Here is a 19989-nt window from a genome sequence, read left to right on the forward strand (position 1 = left end):
TCAGTTAGGAATTATCTGTGTCCATGGATGCGAAGTGCCAATGGCGTTGAAACAACGATGGCGGTGCCTCAGCTTAGCCAGCCTGAACAGTGCCAGACCAACTTTGCTGGGTCAAAGCAGGGTGTGTTGTAGCAGGGCTAATAGTTCTCTTACTGCACCCCTGCTTCACCGGAACCTTGTTGAAGCGATCAGCAAGCCAGGGCAGGTAGTCCACCTGCGCAGCCTGGAACGCAGGATCATGGTCAAGTTCAGGGTAGAGGAGCAGCTCGGAGGAAGACTCTGGGAAGCTCTTGCAAGTGGCATCAAAGTCCTCTTCCATGGTGTGAGAGTAAGTCAAGGTGTCATTGACACCTTGGACGACAAGCATAGGAGCGGCTAGTGCATGCGGTCCAGCTCCGTTGTAGCGGGTCTGCCAGTCCACCAAATCGGGGTGTGTGAGCCAACTCGTGTTCTTGTAAAGTTGCTCCACTGTCAGCTGACCAAAGACGGTACCGCCAGTGGGGAGGCAGCCTTTGTCTGATATGGGAATGAGGCTTGCGACGATGTCGCTGACGTAGTCTTCGACCTTGATGGAGCTGTACAGCTTGGAGACGGACTGGAGGCAGTAGACAGACACAACGTCGCCGACTGGGCCCCCGTTGGCACGTTCGAATGACTCGGGAATGAGACTGAGAGGGCGGAGGGCCGGAGCAACCGAGACCGCACCGAGAAAGCCGCCACTTGCCTTGCCATCTCGGGCTTCACGCTCGTTAGTGCGCCAAGCCGTCAAACCGCCCTCGCTGTGTCCGATGACGGCCCACTCTTTGGAAAGACGGTCGCCGAGGGCAACACGCGCGGCTTTGAGGGCATGGGAAACATCGGCTGCGTGGAGGGCCCCGGCCTCGTACATGAAGCCTTGCGGGATATCGCTACCGAGTCCTGCGTAGTCCGGGGCGATGACGGCATATCCCGCCTGGGCCAATGGAAAGACCCCTTCCCACTCGTAATAGAGGGCCTTATGGTTCGTAGGGGCGCATTGCCGCTGAATTCCTGCGGTACCGTGTGCCCATGCCAAGGTACGGAAAGGCTTGTCATTTCCGAGAGGGTTTGCCCATGGGAGTAGGGCAAACGCTGTTGCCGGAATAGGCTTGCCATTGATGTCCTCGCTCATATAGAAAAAGCGAGAAAGGGACATCCCTGCGGGGATAGTCCATATCTTGGAGACCTGTGTCGCGGTGATGTCTTGCCATTTGACGAGGTCACCAACGGCGTAGTCCGAGAGGTTGGGAGGATTGGAGTAGAAAGAGTCGAGTTTGACATCGACGTTGACCCAGTTGCTCGTGTCGTAGACCAACGACTTCCGGATGGCAGATTCGCAGTCTGCATCACAGACGTCGCGGAAATCGGCGGTAGCGACTCCGGAGAAGAGAAGAAGATAGCCTATCGAGGCTAACGCTCGGCTGGACAAGACCATGATCAAGTTTGGAACGTACTGACTGTTGCCCGATAGTGATGATGGAGTGATGTGGATGGCAAGAAGTCAGAAATTAGAAGAAAAAGAAGCTTACTTATAGTTCATCGTGGGCTTGGCCATCAGCTGAGTCCAAGTCTTTATTGTTCCAATAACTCCACCAAGATAGGAACGAAATATCAAGAGATAGGGATGACCCAGTACCGATGCCACTGCCGACGTGATAGCCCCTCCCAACAAGGTTAAATATTGAGACCCTGGAAGACGATCCACGATGGATGGCATTCCTTTTTGAGGAAGCTGCAGCTGATGTGGAGATGCAATATCTAAGTCTAGAAGCAAATAGGACCTCATTGGGCAAGATGACTCGAGGCTTGTGAAGCCGATATCGTTCCTCAGTCAAAAGGAATCTTCCTCCTGGAAACGAGAAAACATCTAATTGCCTATCGGCTTGTACTTAACGCGACGTCTGCTTTCTATCGTTGAGGCGTGCATCACGGAAGAAAATAAACTTGGAAAGAAAATAACAGAGATGAAAAGCGAAAAACAAATAAAATGAGAATGTTTTCGATATCTTCAAGGCTTGGCATGTGCGTGGCAGAGAATCGGTGAAAAGCTCGTGGGACCATATTCAATTTCACCCGCTAACCCAATCCGGTAGGTCGAGCCGCGGCAAGGGGTTCGGGTGATCGTCGTAAGAGGCATGCGGGTGCGCGATGCAACCCCCCGCAGCGAGGTTTGCGGCGGCCGAGGTGTCCGTTGACAAACCAGTTCATACAGCCGATTCAGGTCAGTTACCATGTCTCGCTGTCGTGCGGGGAAAAGGCTGTTGATGAAGGTGTTGTCCAAGCGTAGAAGCCGGCCGAGGAACGGGAGGGGAGCGGGGCCGGGCGGGGTCCGCGTTGTTCACGATCACCGGAGGGGGTCTGTGATGGTGGGTCGGATCTGTCGGGACTTGGGGTAAGACAAGCAACAGTCGTTTGGTTTTGTCTCGGATATGCATAACTGTATTTTATGAGTATGCTTATATCTTGCTCTGGGTTCCAGGTAGTTCATAAGCAGTCATCTTGGCGATGATCTCATAACATGACTCCATGCTCATCACATGCACCCTATTGCGTCCCCGTTGAGGGACGCCTAAGTTTTCAAGCCCATTGTACAGACATCATAGTCCGAACTTCAACTTTCGAATTTGCCGAGGCGAGAATGCCTCAATTGGATTTTTTTCGGTTTCGCGTTCGCCGCAGCGGTTTGTTCCAAGTCCGGTAACTCAAAAGGAGCACAAGATCAGACGGATAACATCAACCGTGTGACTGATATAAGAACCGATGTGTTTCCCCAAATGATCTGCAGAACCCGACTCCCTTCTCGACGAATACTACTTTTGAACAAACCCAATCTTTTCATGGTCATCAATACTAACCTACCTTACCTATCATCATCGTCAGCATCGCCATATTCACCCAAGCAAGATGAAGTCAGTACGGGTAATTGGGCCAGGGTCAATCGGCTGGGTCGATATCCCCCAACCCAAAGCCGGACCAAAAGACATCCTCTTAAAAATGAAGGCTTGCGGCATCTGCGGCTCCGACGCCTTTTTCGAGGCTGTGGGCGGTGTTCCGCCCCGCCAAAACTGCACCCCTCTGGGCCACGAGCCGGCAGCCGAGGTAGTCGCCGTGGGGAAAGACATTGTCGGGCGCGATGTTGACGTCGGTGATCACGTCGTGATAGACACAATGGTCTTCACAGACGGGTATCTAGGGTCTGGCGGTGCGCAGGGTGCGCTGAGCGAGTATGTCGTCGTCCGGGACTACGAGCCTCGGAAACAGTTGCGCAAGATCCCTAGTCATATTCCGTGGCATGTTGCTGCGCTCAACGAGCCGATGGCGGTTGCACTGCGGGCGGTCAAGAAGACGAAGCCTGAGCCTGGGTGTAAAGTTGTCATCTTCGGTGCCGGACCGATTGGCTTGGGTTCCATAATGGCTTACCGCAGGCAAGGTGCAGGTCACATTGTGGTGGTGGACATTGTCGATAACCGGCTAGAGAAGGCGACGCAGCTCGGCGCAGATGAAGTTATCAACTCAACCACAGTCGGCGATTTAGCAGCAAAGCTGGTCGAATTACATGGCAGCGGGGCGTTTCCGTGGAGTCAGGGAATTCGCACAGGTACCGACATCTACCTCGACGCAGCCGGAGCGCCGCCCGTGCCCAAGCAGGTTGCCAGCATGGCAAAGTACGGGGCCACATTCTGTGTTGTTGGTGTTCACAAGCAGCCGACCGAGCTGCATTTCGGGGAGCTTGTCATGACTGAGATGACCATCGTTTTCAGTGTAGGGTATGTCAGATACGAATCACCCGCCGTGCTGGGCTTATCAGTGGCTTGCTAACACTTCGGAACAGATATCCCGAGGAGATTTTCGAGGTCACGGACGACATCATCGAGAACTGGGAGAAGTATGCAGAGATTGTGAGCGACCAGGTGCCGTTTGAAAAGGCGACGGAAGCGCTGGAGCTGGCTAAGACTGGCAAGGCAAATAAGGTTGTTGTAGTTTTTGACTAAGTGATCGGAGATGTCCCCAAATGCACCTTTAGGATGGACGGTTGACGCCCTTGGCCAGTGGAAGAAACAAAACATTGCGTCCGCAAAGCATAAAATTCTCTAGTCAAGTCATTGACAACTCACGAATATGTGCACAAGATGTGATTGGTAACTAAGAGCTGGGTCTCATGCTAGCATGGCGTTAAGATAAGCGGCTAGATAACGCGTAGCGATCTGCGTCGACCTAGCGGCAGGGCTGACCGTTACCGCAATCCTTCCCAGCTCAAAAATGACCTTGTTTTACCCTTCTTAGCTAGCTAGCTCAGCTGTGCCGCTGCAGCTTCAGCCGCGGCAAGACATCTCGGGCGTTGATGTTCAGTGACATCATGCAAGTAAGACAGGGCAATCAAGCACTGCGCCTCGTGTATGCAAGTATCAGCATCCTCCGAGACAGTGTGACTAGGTTGGACGATCGTGTGTAGCACGGCACAGTTGGAATTCGTGGTCTTGGCTTGTATTTAGGAAACTGGTGTCCCACAACACTAGCCTTCCTGTCAAAAGTTGCCTTCTCATGGTGTTACTGTTGGTGCTACTCAATTTGGCAAGATGAAGTGTTTTGCGATTTTCAACTACAGCGTCACCGTGTTTCTCGCGGGGAGTGTGGCCGCGACGAGCTCGAGGTCGAAGATTGATACTCATGTTCATTTTCTGCCCGACTTTTACAGGCAAGCGCTGATGGACGCCGGACACAATCCAGGTCCTGACGGGATGCCAAGTATCCCGGTGAGTACCGCAGTTACCCGCTGGCTGAAGTTGTCTAACATTTCCCAGGAATGGAGCGCAGAACGGCACATTCAGTTCATGGACGAAAACCACATTGCGAAGTCAATCCTGTCCATATCCAGCCCTGGCGTGTACCTCTCCCCGCCTTCGAAAGCTGCAACCGAGAACGCAACAAAGCTCGCTCGCCAGGTCAACGACTATGCATCGGAGGTCAAGGCCAAGTACCCAGACCGTTTCGGATTCTTCGCGTCTCTCCCTCTTCCAGACATCGCGGCATCATTGAAAGAGATTGAGTATGTATTTAAAGAGCTGGACCCCAAGCCGGATGGAATCGTTTTCATGTCCAACTTCTATGGCATGTACTTCGGCGACCCAGCACTCGACCCGGTTTTCAAGGCTCTGGACGAACTCAATGTGACGATATTCGAGCATCCAACCACACCATGCACCGAGGCCAATCATTTCACGTATAATATTGACGGAGAAACCGCCGAGATCACCCAAGCAGAGTGGCAGGCCCTGAACCGGCCAGTCTCGACTCGCTTACCGAGGGCACCGACACTGGACTTCCCATTCGACACAGCCCGGACCTTCCAAGACATGTTCTACTCACAAGTACCGAGCCGGTTCACCAAGATCAAGTGGATCCTGTCCCACGCTGGTGGCGGTCTCATCACGACGATGGACAGGATCATCAGCTACAGCTTGCCGGAGCATAATCTGACAGAGGACGGGATGAAGGAGACGCTTGCTCGGAGCTTCTACTTTGATCTTGCGGGGCCGTGGCCGGTGACGGAGGCCATTCCACCGTTGATGCGATGGGTTAGCTACGAAAAGCTGCTATTTGGTTCGGATACACCGTTTACGCCGTGGGCCGTTGCAGCTGTTAGTGCTGTGAAGTTTGACAAGGGCCTTCATGAGTTGTATGGGGATTCGGCAGAAGCGACGGCTGTGAGAAGGGGGAATGCCGAGACTTTATTCGGCTGAGAATTATTGTAGCTTCGTATTCTCACGGCACTTGGAATACATTGCAACTGCAGAGAAATCCCCCATCCATAATGGGACGAGCTGTATGTACAACACACAAGCATAACAACTTTGTACAAAGAAAGAAAGCCTAGCTCAAGCAGCACCCCATTCACCTCTCCTGTTGCAACCTGATATCTCATAAAATAAGCCTAAGCAGTTGCCCCCGAAAGAGTGAAGGAATAGTCCACACCCGTGTTGACCTCCGAGGTCAGCGCGAACGGATCATACAACACCAAATTGGCCGGCGTATTCGCCACAACCAAGCTCGCCTCTTCGCCGCTTGCAACACTGACACTACCCTGTCCGCCGCTCAGCTCAATATACCGCACCGCGCCGCTGCCAGTGTTCCTTACAACCAGATGCGAGGTCAGCTGCCCGCTCGTCGTGATCCGCACCGTCACCGTGCCAGACGGGCTCTTCAGCGGGATGATGTTCGCCCCCATGTACCGCGGCTGCCGCGCCGCCTTCACCCGGTAGCTCCCGCTGCCCGTCGAGTCGACGTTGGCGTAGTTGATCCTGCTCCGCTGGCTCAGGAACACGCTCTGCGCCTGGCGGTGGCCGACGTCAACGTACGCCATCCGCGCCCAGTACTTCCCAACAACCTTCGCAACCGTGGCACCTGTGCTCACACGCTGCAGCGTGTGCAGAGGTGTCTCGTTCGAGTTGGCTGAGTATCGCACCTGCAATTGCCGAACCACGTCGCTGCCCAAGCCGGCGAAGCCATCGGGGTTGTTCGTGAGGTACGTCAGGAACGGCCACGCCTGGTAGTAATTCCCCGTGTTCACGCTTCCGTCCACGATGACCTGGAACGAGTCCCCAATCGTCTTGATAACATCGATCTCGCTCGTCTCGGGCGTCGCCTGGCCCGCACCGCTCCGCGCGCTCGCGCACAGCGGGCTCGTAAGGTACGTGTCTGCAACCCAGTTCGCAAGCGTCTCCCACCACGCCCCCGTGCGGCCCTGGTTCACCCACGTCTTCTGGTGGTAGTGCAGCCCGTGGCCGAATTCGTGAACCGTCACGCCCGGGACGGTGAGGTACGCGTTCTGCACCTCGAGCCAGGCCATCCCCGCGGCGCCGTCGGAGTGCATCACACCCGCGGCGCCGGGGAGCGAGGCGACGCTGTAGACGCTGACCTTCTGCCACGGCCCGTCGTCGTCGGTGGCGTCGTTGTAGGAGAGGCCTGTGGAGCGCCAGCCGAGAGAGGTCACGAAGCAGGCGTAGACGCCCTCGAGCATGGACAGCGCGCGGTCGGCGGCGGAGAGGTCGGCGGCGTAGACGCGGAAGTGGGCCGAGTCGCGGTAGGAGGAGCCGCCGGGCCCGACGGAGGGATTGGCGGTGAAGGAGGCGGGCGGGGCGCGCGCGGCCAGGGTGCGGGTGGAGCGGTCTGTGAGGGTGATGGAGGGGTTGGGGGTTGTGGTGTCGAGGTCGATACCGCGGCAGATGGGCTGGGATGAGGCTGGGAAGGCGTGGGCTCCGTGGAGGAGCAGGGCCGCGAGGCTGAGTGAGGTGAGCTTCGTCATTGTGGCGTTTGGGTAGGGAGGGAGGGGAGGAGGATGCGGATATGGAAGATGCTGATCAAGAGCTATGAAGTCGTGGAGGTCGGTGGATCAAATGCTTTATATGTTTCGACAAGATGGTAGCTTCTAGAGGAGTGCCGTCCCTCACAATGGAATAGTCTCGTTGCTCAGGAGGTGTTGCTGCCATCGACTCAAACACCCGGCAACAACAAATTACGGAGCACTTGGCGCAATGACACAACCCAAATAATAGTCGTTCATCCGATGGCTTCCTGGCATAGCCGGGTCCAGGTCGATCGCAAATGATCGACCAGTAGGGCTACTGGTGGAAATCTGTTTGATGTTCGGTACGATAACACCCCTCGTGGATATCTCGACTCCGTTAAGGGGTGGAAACCAGGATCCGTCGAGATAGTGGTGGGGACTAGGATCCTAAAGGAAAGCTCACTTGTGGCCATCACGTTATGATACGACTGATATCACGGCTCAAGTCACATATTGATCTCGTTTCAGTAGCTCCGGAAACGATCCCGATCACATACCATCGAGGTAACCATCACAAGTGACGGTTTCCAAGGAGCACCCAGAAGCAGACATACCAACAAGATGCTATTCCATGTGTTCCTTGATTCCGTACGAGCCAGCCACCAGTAGTATCAACAAGTGATGGAGAATTTGAAAATCATGAGCTCAGTGCTCACACATCCCGCCGGAGCCCACGGCCACATATCCCTGCCTCACCAAGAGCCCTAGTCTGGGGTATGCAGTCCCTCCTCTGTCCCGGATTAAGTCCAGAATAACCTTAAAACACTCGCCCCCATGATCCAAGCCACTGGTAATAATCCTCCTAGCTCTGCAGCCGTTTAAGCTTACACGCCTTGGCCTGTTTTTCCCAGCCAAAGTCGTGGCTCACATGATGAACGCCAACGTGCAGGGAACGTCACCTCGCAGCGCCTGCTTTCCTCAACTGCCGACAAAAGGAAAGTTGCATCTGGGTCGTTGGGCCATGATTGAAAAGGGATCTGATTGAAAGGGGATTTTGCGCGCCAATTGGGACTCATCAAGGGATGAATACGAAGAAAGCGGTTCGTTCTGGTTAGAGTATGGCGTGTGTCGGCAGACGCACCAAAGTCACCTTCCCAATTCGCGTCGACTTGGCTCTTGGCAGAACACCCCTTCATATCCCGAAATGAGAGACGCACCGTTGAGCTCCGCTGGGAGTGACCGGCATGCTGTCCGACCTTGCAGGAGTGCGGGAAATAACACCGGTGCTTTTTTTTCTAACCGTGTCGGAATTTAGTTGCTTTCGCATCCTCGATCAGATATTTGAGCGTGACTTGTCTGTCTTTTGGCCTCCCGATAGACCGGCCGGGGTTGTGGGGCGATTTCGGCCGGAGGTCGGTAGGAAACCTATCTGCCCCAGAGCCGAAAGCACCGTCCCAAGTTTCTCATGCTTAAGGAGAATTGGAAACTTGATATTGCTCCCTAAGATAGCTGCCTGTACGTAACTTCCTGCACAGGGAAAATTGCACAAGTCGTCACCGTAAGCTTTGGCCCAAACAACCCAAACAAGCGGCCTTGCTCGTCGATCCGCGACGACCGAAAGGGGGGTGTGACTCGGGATCCAGTCCGAAGTTGCATGATCCCGGGACCCGTCCCCGGTTGCAATTTTCGTATCGTCGTATCGTTTTTATCAGAAGCTCTTGGCCGCAACAAAGCACGAATCTTCCATTGGCGGCGTTTTTTGGTCTTTTAAATAACAGGAGCAACCGAGCTCAGTATTACCCCGCGCGTTCTAACGGTGAATCTTCAAAGCCACCAAACGCAGATGATCGGCGGAAGTTGCAGTTCCGCCTGAAGCTTACCGAGGCGGAGGCTTTGGGGGCCGTCCATTTGCTTGTAGTGGCTCCACCCCAGACACACGGGGTTGTTGGAACATCTCTGGTCAAGACGTCGATCTATGCCGGTATTTTGCGCTGGTAAGCCAGACTAAGTTATGAATGAAGACGTTTAAGCGTTCGAATCGGGCTGTATGTAGTTGAGCACCTTCCTGTGTGAGAAGCGCATGCATGCATATAGCTGCGCCAACTCAATCTTGGAACTGGCTCAGCAACTTGGACATTTCAGACACCCACTGCCATTGGTCTATATAGCTTGTGTTCAACCTCCAACAACCTCCAGTCTGCGGGTGATCAAGCGTCCACACCGGTTTCTTGACGTTCAATTTAACATCTGTCACGATGTGGTCTTTCACCTCTGTTGTCACCCTCCTCCTCCAAGGGTTGCTTGTAGCAGCCCAGACAACCATCACATCCACCGGCAACCCCATCATCGCCGATGGCTCCTACTACTCAGCCGACCCAGCCCCGTTGGTGGTGAACAACACCGTCTACATCCTCAGCGGTCGTGACCAGGCACCGGCGAACCAGAACACGTTCGCGATCAATGAGTGGCAGATGCTCAGCAGCAGCAACCCCAATCCCGCCGGTGCCCAGTGGCAGTTCCGCTCCAACATCGCCCGTCCGGAGTCCATCTTCTCATGGGCTGCCGCCGGGACCGCCTACGCGGCACAGGTAGTACAAGGGCCAAACGGGCGATTCTATCTCTACGCACCCGTCACGCAGAGATCGACGTCCAGCTCCGACCGCTTCGCTATTGGCGTAGCCGTGTCGAGCAACCCATGGGGCCCCTTCACAGATGCGCACCCCAGCGGCCCAATTGTGTCGCAGACAATCCCACAGGCGAACAACATCCAGAACATCGACCCTACGGTCCTGCTCGATGATACCGGTCGCGTGTATCTCTACTGGGGCACGTTCGGCGCCCTTCGCGGCATCGAACTTGCGACGGATATGGTGACCACCATCGGCTCAGCCGTGTCCGTCAACAGCCTCACAGGCTTCTTCGAGGCCCCTTGGCTGCTCAAGCGGCGCGGAACATACTACATGCTATACGCCGCCAACAACGCCGGCGCCAACTCGCCGTGCACGCCCACATCCTACCACGCCTGCATCGCGTACGGCACATCCTCCTCCCCCCTGGGCCCGTGGACGTTCCGCGGCGTGATGCTCGACATCGTCTCCTCAACCACATCCCACCCCGGCGCCTTCGAGCTCAACGGGCAGTGGTACCTCGTCTACCACACCCGAGACGCCTCCGGGGGCGGCCACTTCCGCCGCAGCGTCGCGCTCGACTACATGACCTGGAACGACAACGCCTCCCCGCCGAGCATCAACAAAGTCGTCCAAACCCGCCGCGCCCAGCCTGCCGCGCCCGCAACGCGCAACATCGCCCCGCGCGCCGTGGCGAGCTCGGTCAACCAGACCCCGATCCAGTACTGGACGAAGTCCCTCAACGACGGCTGGATCCCGAGTAACCCGCTGCCGCCGGACTACTGGAGCTCGTACAACGGCAATGCCTCGCCGCAGACGAACACGCTTGTGCTGACGTGGAGTTCGGCTGTGACGCTGAACGGGGCGCGGATGGTGTTCTTCGCGGACCAGCCGGCGGGGTCGAACATCGGCGTGCCGCCCCCGGCGAGCTGGCGGTTGGAGTATTTGAATGGGAGCGGTGCGTGGGTTGCTGTTAGTGCGAGCACGGGGTATCCGACGGCGGTTACTGATAACCCGTCGATTGTGAGCTTCACGCAGATTAGTACTACGGCTCTGAGGGCGATTTTGACTGCGTCGGGGGGTAATGGGCAGTTTGGCGGTGTTGGGGTGAAGGAGTTTGAGGCGCTTGCTCCGAACCCCCAGTGACGCGACATCGAAGTGTAAAGTATGCCTAGGCTTGAGTTACTTGATTCCTGAACTTTTAGCCAGTTGAAGATGCCACTGATCACAAAGTCTAAGCCGCTATGTGTAGTGACAGTTTTCTTGCTAAACTACTAGATGCTGTTACTGATTACTCGTATCCTAGGGATTTTCATGTACCATGTCCATGTCTTCCGCTCAAATCCAATACCGGGACAAACATTAAGAATCTCACTCCTTCTTTTCCACCGTGCTCCCGACCTCCTTTGGCTCTGATCCAGGTTGAACACCACTTTCGTCCTTGGGCTTTTCAGTATCGACAGTCGTATCCGCAGCCTTCGACTCTTCGGCCTTTGCCTCTTCAGCCTTTGAATCTTCGATCTTCGCCTCTCCAGTCTTCGACTCTACAGCTTCACCAGACTTGGTAGCTTCATCAGACTTGGGAGCTTCGCCAGTCTTCTCCGCCGCGTCTTTGCCATCCTGCGCTTGTGACGGTGTGCCCCTTCTCCAGATGTTCACACTCGGCATCGAAACCTGGCCGAGTGAAGAAACTGATGTGGGAACCTTTGGCATTGACGGCATGCCGGGCATACCTGGCATACCCGGCATACTAGGCATGTTGGGCATATTCGGCATGTTCGGCATCTTGCTCGGCCACAAACCTCTGACACCGGTGCCTGTCTGCTGGGCAACTTGGAACAGATGCTGCATGTACGTCCGCTTCTGCTCGGTGTCGACATTCTCCGGGCTCGCGTCTCCAACGAGATCTCCATCCCCGTCCTCCGACAGGGGCACAACCGACGCAGCGGCGGCGATGTCGATGGGCGACTCGTCCGGAAGCTCGTCCGTAGACTTGGATGCCTCTTTCACGTCTAGCTTCTCATCCGACTTCTCTGCCTCCTCGTTCGACTTTGCCTTCTCCAGCGTCTCTTCCACCTCGTGGTCCTCCTGGGCCTCCTCCGGCGGCGGCTCGCGGAACTTCGGGTCGTCGACGACGCGCTCCTCGCTGTTGAACCATTCGATAACTAGGTCTGCGGCCTTGTCCGTCATTTTCTCGTAGTCTTCGTTCTTCTCTGGGTCAAAGAGGCTCATGTGGGCCTGCACCTCATCGTCGACCTTGCGCAGCACTTGGCGCGAGAAGAGAGGATACGCGGCGTGGCTCTCCTCAGGCACGGCGCAGAACGTCCTCTCGGGGACGAAGTAGCCTCCCTGCCAGTACCCATTCTCACCCAAGGAAGCGTAAAAGTCATGAATACCCACGCCCTTGAGAGCGCCCATACGTTCCAGCCGTCGGTTGAGCTCCTTCTGCTTCAAAAGCGCACCGACAAAGGTGAAGTGATCCGATAACCACGCAAACGAGCGGCCAACATTGCCGCGGTTGATGTATGCCAGACCCTGCCCCAGAGCATCAATACTCTGGCGGTAGCCCTCCTTTACGGATTCCTTGTTGAGGTTCTTCAGCCCGTTCATGATGGCCTCCCGATTAACATACGCAGCCACACCGCCAGCCGCGATCGCGCCTACGGTCCCCGTCCGCACGGCGACGAGCTGCCACGTCTTCCAGCCGGGGTTGCGCGCGGTCGAGGCCACGGCGGAGGTGGCGGCGCGCCTGGTGCCGAGGCGGGCGAGGCTCGCGGGCGCGGCGGCGGAGAGGGCGGTCATGACGTTGAAGACGCTGCTGACCTTCTGGTAGTTTGAGAAGGCGCCGTAGACAAACATGGAGCGGGCGAGGCCGTTGTAGGGGGTGTCGAAGGTGAGAATGCCCTGGATCGGGGGGAAGATGGGGTCGTCTTCAGAGGGGTTGGCGTGGGCGCGCTCGTTGACGGCAAGGAAGAGTGCATCTGCGGCGACGAAGCCTCTGTCTTGTGTTAGTGCTTGAGTGTGATGGAGTGTGATGGAGTGGTGAAGGATGCTTGCCCCATAGAGTGAGCGACGAGGATGACGCCGACTTCTCTGTCCTTCGGCGGCCATGGCTTCTCGACAGTGGATTTCCTCACTTCCATGACCTGTTCTTTGAGCCTGGAGATGTATTAGGTTAAGGCCTTTCATTGCTGATGAATGGAGGTGAGATACCATGCGAGGAAAGCCTCGGTGGCTTCAGCCAGCTCGCCCTTGGTCTCATACTTGGGGTAGACGATGGACTCGACGCGGTGGTCCGGCAATTGCTTGGTGACTACTCGTTTGAGGTCCTGCAGAAACGTGAGCGGGTGCCCACGGGACCTCTTGGCGATATGTTCACTTACATCAGGGAATTCGCGAAAGGTATCATCGTTGCCCTGTGGTGGTGATTAGATTGGCGTTGCATGCACCGGACAGGGGGCCTCTCACCTTGAAGCCGTGGATGAAACACAGCAGTAATGTGCGTGACATGATGAGTGAGATTACTAACAACCTAGAGATGCAATAAGGTACAGACGGAATAGAATGATTATTCGAGTAAAAGGGATAGTAGGACCTTAGGATATTCCTAGGAAGGGTATCGTGGAGCTTTGTTGTAGGGATGAGAGAGACGAAGTCCAAGTCCATGCAAAGACTGACGAAAGAATATGCCGCAACACCACCTTCTGCATCTCCTCCTCTTCCTTCACTTTCTCAAGCAGTGACGACCTATTGACCGAGCACACTCACTCATCGCCTTCCCATGTTCCAGGCTTTTCCCAACCCAGCCACACCTTCTGCGCTGCGTTCCAGGCCTCTGCTTCGCTGGTGCGTGGCGAGTGCGTCCCAAGACGAAGCCTGCAGCCAATGACACGGCGGCCAAGACGTCACCGATAACGTCATTGCGATGATTTCCGCGCACCTCCAAAACACCAGACATCCCAGCGCACTTTTTTCTTCCCTCACACTACTGCGGACTGACTGCACTTTAAGCCGACGCGACCCTGTTGGATGTCAGACCCCTGGCCTGTCGGATCGCCTGTCAAAACACACACACCATCGATCTGATCTTCGCTTCCTCTCTCCAATCTTCTGCACGTCGCGGCACGTCACATGCAAACTCAAATAGACGAGCTGCCGATGCATCGAGCTGAGGCTTCGCGGCCGGGGTCGTGGTCGGGGTTGGATTGGGTGGCCTCCCACCACGTGCGATCCAAGATCTGACGATCGAGTGCATCTGAAGGATTTCCAAGATTTTACTCATTTTTTATCATTGACTCTATCATTCCCAGTTACCTGGTTTGTTCTGCTGCCCAGTCATCCTGTGCCATCACCCAACCCACACGTATGATCATCTGCCTCCCCATCACGCCTTGGCCTTGATCTTGCCAAACGACAGCTTCGGGTCAAACTTGGAAATGTCCGTCTCGTTCGCCGCGGCCCCAAAGTCCCAGACGGTGTAAAAGTTGCGCAGGAACGGCGTGCCAATCAGCGTGAACCCGCTCGTCTCGCCGCCCTCGAACGGCGGCCAGCACGCGTCGTCCCGGTTCGCGAAGCCGGGCCGCTTCAGCTGCTCGCCCGTGATCTCGACGACCTGCGGCGTGCGGTAGTCGCCGAAGCTGAACTTGAAGGACCACGACGAGTTGAACTCGCTGCAGAGCGGGATGTGCTCGCCGGCCAGGATCGCCGTGTAGTTCATCCCGATGGACTCGTACACCTTAAGGTTCTGCGCCTCGGGCAGTGTGATGGAGCCCGCGCCCGTGTCGAAGACGACGGTGCCGAAGCTGAAGTCCACCGCGGTCTCGAGGCTGCCGTTGGAGGTGGCCCGCGTGCCGTTGACGCTGAGCATGGTGGAGCGCCATACGTCGTAGTAGTCGGGGAAGACGCGCGTGATGGGGACCGTAATCAGATCGCCATCAACGAAGTCGGCCTCGCGCGAGCCGCCAAGGGTGAGCACGCCGTCGCCGGGCACGCCGCCCGTGTTGGTGAACTCGGTGCCGTAGTAAATGCCGAACTTGGCGGCGTCAAGGTGCCCCTCGGCCATGAGGGTCTCCATGACGGTGTTGGCGCCGCCGTCGATGATGGAGCTGAAGCCGAGCCCCATGAAGCCGTCGGCGGCGAGGGCAGCCCAGTTGGACTCGTTGGCGGCGATGAAGGCCTGGTCCCAGGTCACACCGCCGGCGGACCACACCTCGTCGACGGCGGGGCCCGCGACGCGCCCGCCGAGGTAGGGGATGTCGGCCGAGTTGCCGGTGAGGTTGCCCGTGCTGGAGGCGGCGATGTCGTAGCCGGTGCGGTTGTACCCGCTCACGTTGGCGCACTCGGTCTTGCAGGTGCTGTCGACGGCCCAGGACGACGAGCTGCCTGTGTCGAAGAGGAGGCGGTAGGTCTTGGCGGGCGTGCCGATGTTGAACTCGACGGTTTTCTGACAATCGTCAGTATTCAGGTCGGCAGTACTAGTTTAGATAGTAACTCACGTAGCCGTTGTCCACTATGATGGGCAATTCCATCACAGCCGCCGTCGCGACGGACGCGACCGCTGCCGCCGAGAAGAAACGAGTGACGGGCGACATTGTTGCAGTATTAGCACAAGCAAACAGGTCAAAAGTATTGAGAACCAACAACTCAGGCTGGATGAAGAAATCCCAAGACAGATCTCCCACCGGCCCGGGACGACCACCTTAAATTCCTTCCAGAACCCAAGCTTCCTGCGCCCCCCTCGCCCGCATTGTGACCATCACCTCGTAAAAGGGGAGCGGGCTGTGGGGCGAGGTAATCTCGACTGCGCTGGGATGCTTGAGCCGGCCAACCCGTGTCGACGGAGCAGTCCTGGGGTCCTGGCTTGTGCATACGGGAATGCTCGGTTACCCGGTTAAGCTTCTATTTTCAGACGCAACTTTTCCAGTGCCGTCTCCAAGTTTTTTGTCACTTGCTTCTTTTACCTTTGGACTCCCGTGAAAGGCAGGTGGTTTGACATGGCGCCATTTCTCCCAAGCTGCCGACGGCGTGGGGTTAGTGCGAGAGAACACGAAGTTTGCGAACAAGACACAGCATTTAGGGAAATAACTCTGCGATCGGGAGGATGGACTGTTCAGCCCTACAAACCGGTTGTAGCTGCGTTGATGGGCTCCCTATCTAGCGGGGATTTAGGGAGGAAAGCATAAGTGCAGGTTTGACTCGTGTTTAGCGCTGCGGTTCGTCTCATGTCAAGCGACGATGGGGACGGCGAGATCAAGCAATCCCGGGGATGCTGTGGTTGATTGCATTGCCCATCAGATCGCCTGACTCTCTTGTGTCTTTTCTTATTCCCGTCTCGGGCGAGTCTTCGGACTTGATTCAGACAACACATCGTCACCGCTGACAAAGCGGCATCACATGTGAAGTCCACACAATAAACACTCTCACAACAATGAACTGTTCAACGCTTCATTAATAGGTATCTACAACTTGTCTACAGCGTCTTGATAGTAACAACACCGTCGCTCAACCCCGGCCCCGACGCCGTAACCACAACCTCCCCCGTCGCCCCCTCGTCAAACTTGACAATCGCCAGCGCCAACCCGCTAAACGCCTTGCGCGTCAACGACGGGAACGCAACCAGATCCGCAGGATCACCATTGTCCGTCGCGACAATCTGCCCCGGCCCACTGATACTGAACGTGATCTCGTCTTCTGCAAATCGCACCAGGTCCCCCTCCGCGTCCCGCACCTCCACCGTGACGAACGCCAGATCGGCCCCGTCGGAAGCGATGGCCGCCCGGTCCGCCGACGCGGCGAGCTGCGTCGCCGCTCCGACGGTGCGCACAACGGATGTCGCCCACTCGGCGCCGTCTTTGTAGGTCACCACCTTGATCTCGCCGGGGGCGTAGAGGACCTCGTCCCAGCGGAAGCGGTACTCCCCCTCCGCGCGGGTGAGTTTTCCCTGGGACTCCCCGTTGACGAAGAGCTCGGCAGTATCGGCGGAGGTGAAGACGTGCACCGGCGTGACCTCGCCGACGCGGTCGGGCCAGTTCCAGTGCGGGAGCACATGTGCAAACTTCAAATCGGGCCGCCAGCGCGCCTGGTATAAGAAGAACCTATCCTTCCTGAATCCCGCGAGATCGATGATGCCGGAATACGAAGAACGCGCGGTGTAATACGGCGTCGGCTCGCCGAGGTAGTCCCACCCCGTCCAGACGAACTCGCCCGCCACAAACGGGTGCGCGTCCTGCGCCGCAAACACCTTGTCCGGCGCGGCGCCGAAGTTGGCCGAGTACAGCTCGTACCCGCTCACCCGCATCGACGTCGAATTCCCGCCGGACGTGTCGTTGACGGGGGCGCCCCCAGAGTCCGCGACGGGGAAGATGTAGCTCCCGCGCGTGGAGAGCGCCGACGCCGTCTCGGAGGAGAGGATCATCTTGTCGGGGAAGGCGGCGTGGAAGTCCGCGTAGAGCGGGTGCGTGCGCACGCCCGGGAGGTACGAGTACGCGGGCGTGTCGCGGATGCCCTCGCCCTGGTAGTTGAGGCTGAGCACGTCCATCGCCGTCGGGAAGGACATGTTGGGCTTGGCGAAGTTCATGCTGGCCGTCGAGGGGCGGGTGGGGTCTTCGTCGTTGACCATGGCGTGCAGCTCGAGGGCCGGGACGGTGCCCGGGTCGCCGATCTGTTGTTCGGAGACTTCGTTGCCGAAGGACCACATGACGACGGAGGGGTGGTTGCGGTCGCGGCGCATCATGGCGCGCAGGTCGGCCTCGTGCCAGTCGGCGAAGATGAGGTGGAAGTCGTTGGCGGTCTTGTTGCGGTACCAGGAATCAAAGACCTCGTCCATGACGACGAAGCCCATGGCGTCGGTGAGCTCGAGGAGTTCCGGGGCCGGCGGGTTGTGCGACATGCGGATGGCGTTGCAGCCGAGCTCGGCGAGGATGTCGAGCTGGCGCTGGGCGGCGCGGGTGTTGAAGGCGGCGCCGAGGGCGCCGAGGTCGTGGTGGTTGTTGACGCCTTGGAGGCGGACGTGGGCGCCGTTGACGAGGAGGCCGGCATCGGCGGAGTAGGTCACGGAGCGGATGCCGAAGCGCGTGGTGTAGGTGTCTGCGGTTTGGCCGTTGACGGTGACGGTTGTGACGGCGAGGTAGCGGTGCGGTTGCTGGGACGGGGGAGGGCCCCAGAGGAGCGGGTTCGTCACGGTGGTGGAGGATGGGGCAGAGGATTTGCTGCCCGCGGGGACGGTGAGCGAGGAGGGTTCGAAGGAGGACACCTTGTCGCCTGCTTCACCCGCGGCGGTGAGAGTGTAGACGTCAGTAGTGACCTGGATCTCCTGGTCTGCGGAGCCCGTGTTCTCGACTTCAACAACGAGGTCGAGTGTCGCAGACGACGAGGAGACATCCTTGGTGGTGATATACGTGCCCCATTGGCTGACAGCCACGGGACTGACCTTGGTGAGCCAGACGTTGCGGTAGATGCCGCCGCCGGGGTACCAGCGCGCCGAGTCGGGCGGGTTGTCGAGGCGGATGGCGAGGACGTTCTCGTCGCCCTGCGTCAGGTGCGGCGTCAGATCGAGGCGGAACGAGTTGTACGGGTACGGCCAGCCGCCGACGAGGTGGCCGTTGAGCCAGACCATCGCGTACGACATGGCGCCGTCGACGTCGAGGTAGACCGACTTGCCCGCGTCCTCGGGGTTCAGCGTGAGACTGCGCCGGTACCAGCCCACGCCGTGGACGGGCAGCCGGCCCATGCCGCCGCCGATGATGGGGTCCTCCTCGGTGTAGAACGGGCCCTTGATGGCCCAGTCGTGCGGGAGGTCCACCGTCTCCCACGCGCCGTCGTCGAAGTCCGCGGACGCGTAGGACACATTGCGCATGGGCTCGCCGGCGGGGCGCTCGTGGTGCTTCGCGGCGTCGTTGATGAAGGTGTTGGCCGAAGGCAGGATCCAGTCCTTCAGCACGTAGATGTCGGTGAGGTTCTCGAGGTCCGGGCGGATGTCGTAGGCGATGCCGTCCGGGTTGAACTCGGAGCGCCAGAAGCGCCAGCCCTTGTTGATGCTGACGCGCTCGCGGCCGGCGGAGATGGTGGAGTTGTCCTGGCGCCTGATGCTCAGCGCCGCGGCAGGGCGGGAGAGCAGCAGGACGAGGAGGCTCAGGAGGAGCAGCCCGTGGGCGTGTGGCCGGGGGGAAGACATCTTGCAAGAGGCCGATGCCGGGTTTGGGGTGGTAGAGGTGGCCGTTATTGGTGAGAGAACGCCTTAAGGCGCGGTCTTATATGTCAACCACATCTTAGCCATGGAATGGATCCCGCCGGCTCGTCTCCATTGACGTAAACGCAGGTATGTAATGCCGTCGGATTCTTCCAGAAATCCGGCATCATCACCCCGAGAAAAAGTGATTTACGCAGCAGCACCTCGGCTTTTCGATGCCCTTGTTGATGGGGTAATTTCGGGTGAACAGCATCCCAGGCCCTCCGCACCCCGCGTTTCTCCGCACGGCAGCTGCTACGGTTCAGGGATGCCGCCGGCAGCTATTTAGCCTGAATGTCACGCTCAATCTCGCGATTGGGCCGCGTGAGCCCGCTGAGGGGGCTTTTTTCTTGGAGATTGGATGATCTGTACGTCAAAGTCTGTTTAAAGAGGCCTTTGCAGAGTTGGAGAAGCGGGGGAAGAAAGGGGCTGGGGGCGCACGCAGTAGAATGCCCACATCACGAGTGATGCCAGAGTGAGAAAGCGATGGCGAGCTCGCCTGGGGAAACCTTCTGCAAACGCTTTCTTTCACTGTAACTTACGTGGTCAAAATCGCGTCATTCGGTGCGGTGTTGACCAGCGTTCGAGACGTCTTGACTTGTGTGGCCAGTGGGAAAACTGTCGTGATACAGCAAAGCAGGCACGGTTTCCTCCCTCATGACAAGCACTAGTGTGGAGGTCGTAATCGGTTTACGGGTTTTCCTTTAGTGACCGCCAGAGTCGCCCCTGAAAGGAGAAGACCTTCACGGGGGCGTCATCGTCAATGACTGACTGCTTTACTTCGACTTCATTCATCTGTGACGGAATGAATACGGCTTACGTTAATGACAGTT

General features: G+C 57.5%; 8 protein-coding genes across 8 annotated transcripts; 3 read left to right on the forward strand and 5 right to left on the reverse strand.

Moving 5' to 3' along the window:
- Positions 1–73: 73 nt before the first annotated feature.
- CGGC5_v010171 (uncharacterized protein) lies at positions 74–1453 on the reverse strand (the record flags this gene model as incomplete). Its single annotated transcript, XM_032021213.1, has 1 exon — positions 74–1453. The coding sequence occupies one exon, from the start codon at positions 1451–1453 to the stop codon at positions 74–76; it is 1380 nt and encodes a 459-aa protein (XP_031881761.1).
- Positions 1454–3012: 1559 nt separating this feature from the next.
- On the forward strand, positions 3013–4010 carry SDH-4 (Sorbitol dehydrogenase; the record flags this gene model as incomplete). The annotated part of the gene is made up of 2 exons (XM_032021214.1): positions 3013–3785; positions 3851–4010. 2 exons carry the CDS (start codon positions 3013–3015, stop codon positions 4008–4010), a joined length of 933 nt encoding a protein of 310 aa, XP_031881814.1.
- A 585-nt stretch (positions 4011–4595) lies between these two features.
- On the forward strand, positions 4596–5759 carry yanB-1 (Decarboxylase yanB; the record flags this gene model as incomplete). The annotated part of the gene is made up of 2 exons (XM_032021215.1): positions 4596–4772; positions 4821–5759. The coding sequence occupies 2 exons, from the start codon at positions 4596–4598 to the stop codon at positions 5757–5759; spliced, it is 1116 nt and encodes a 371-aa protein (XP_031881762.1).
- Positions 5760–5950: 191 nt separating this feature from the next.
- Positions 5951–7321, reverse strand: CGGC5_v010174 (uncharacterized protein; the record flags this gene model as incomplete). Its single annotated transcript, XM_032021216.1, has 1 exon — positions 5951–7321. The coding sequence occupies one exon, from the start codon at positions 7319–7321 to the stop codon at positions 5951–5953; it is 1371 nt and encodes a 456-aa protein (XP_031881812.1).
- Positions 7322–9558: 2237 nt separating this feature from the next.
- On the forward strand, positions 9559–11076 carry xynD-0 (Arabinoxylan arabinofuranohydrolase; the record flags this gene model as incomplete). Its single annotated transcript, XM_032021217.1, has 1 exon — positions 9559–11076. One exon carries the CDS (start codon positions 9559–9561, stop codon positions 11074–11076), a length of 1518 nt encoding a protein of 505 aa, XP_031881813.1.
- Positions 11077–11301: 225 nt separating this feature from the next.
- SRP54 (Signal recognition particle subunit SRP54) lies at positions 11302–13440 on the reverse strand (the record flags this gene model as incomplete). The annotated part of the gene is made up of 5 exons (XM_066152279.1): positions 11302–13023; positions 13068–13089; positions 13144–13259; positions 13314–13346; positions 13399–13440. 5 exons carry the CDS (start codon positions 13438–13440, stop codon positions 11302–11304), a joined length of 1935 nt encoding a protein of 644 aa, XP_066008436.1.
- Positions 13441–14314: 874 nt separating this feature from the next.
- Positions 14315–15521, reverse strand: NAPSA (Napsin-A; the record flags this gene model as incomplete). Its single annotated transcript, XM_032021219.1, has 2 exons — positions 14315–15373; positions 15426–15521. The coding sequence occupies 2 exons, from the start codon at positions 15519–15521 to the stop codon at positions 14315–14317; spliced, it is 1155 nt and encodes a 384-aa protein (XP_031881759.1).
- Positions 15522–16399: 878 nt separating this feature from the next.
- CGGC5_v010178 (Beta-galactosidase BoGH2A) lies at positions 16400–19102 on the reverse strand (the record flags this gene model as incomplete). The annotated part of the gene is made up of 1 exon (XM_032021221.1): positions 16400–19102. One exon carries the CDS (start codon positions 19100–19102, stop codon positions 16400–16402), a length of 2703 nt encoding a protein of 900 aa, XP_031881881.1.
- Between the last annotated feature and the right edge of the window lie 887 nt (positions 19103–19989).

This window comes from Colletotrichum fructicola (assembly GCF_000319635.2).
Source record: "Colletotrichum fructicola Nara gc5 chromosome Unknown KSG_Nara_v1_contig05, whole genome shotgun sequence".
Taxonomy (NCBI): domain Eukaryota; kingdom Fungi; phylum Ascomycota; class Sordariomycetes; order Glomerellales; family Glomerellaceae; genus Colletotrichum; species Colletotrichum fructicola.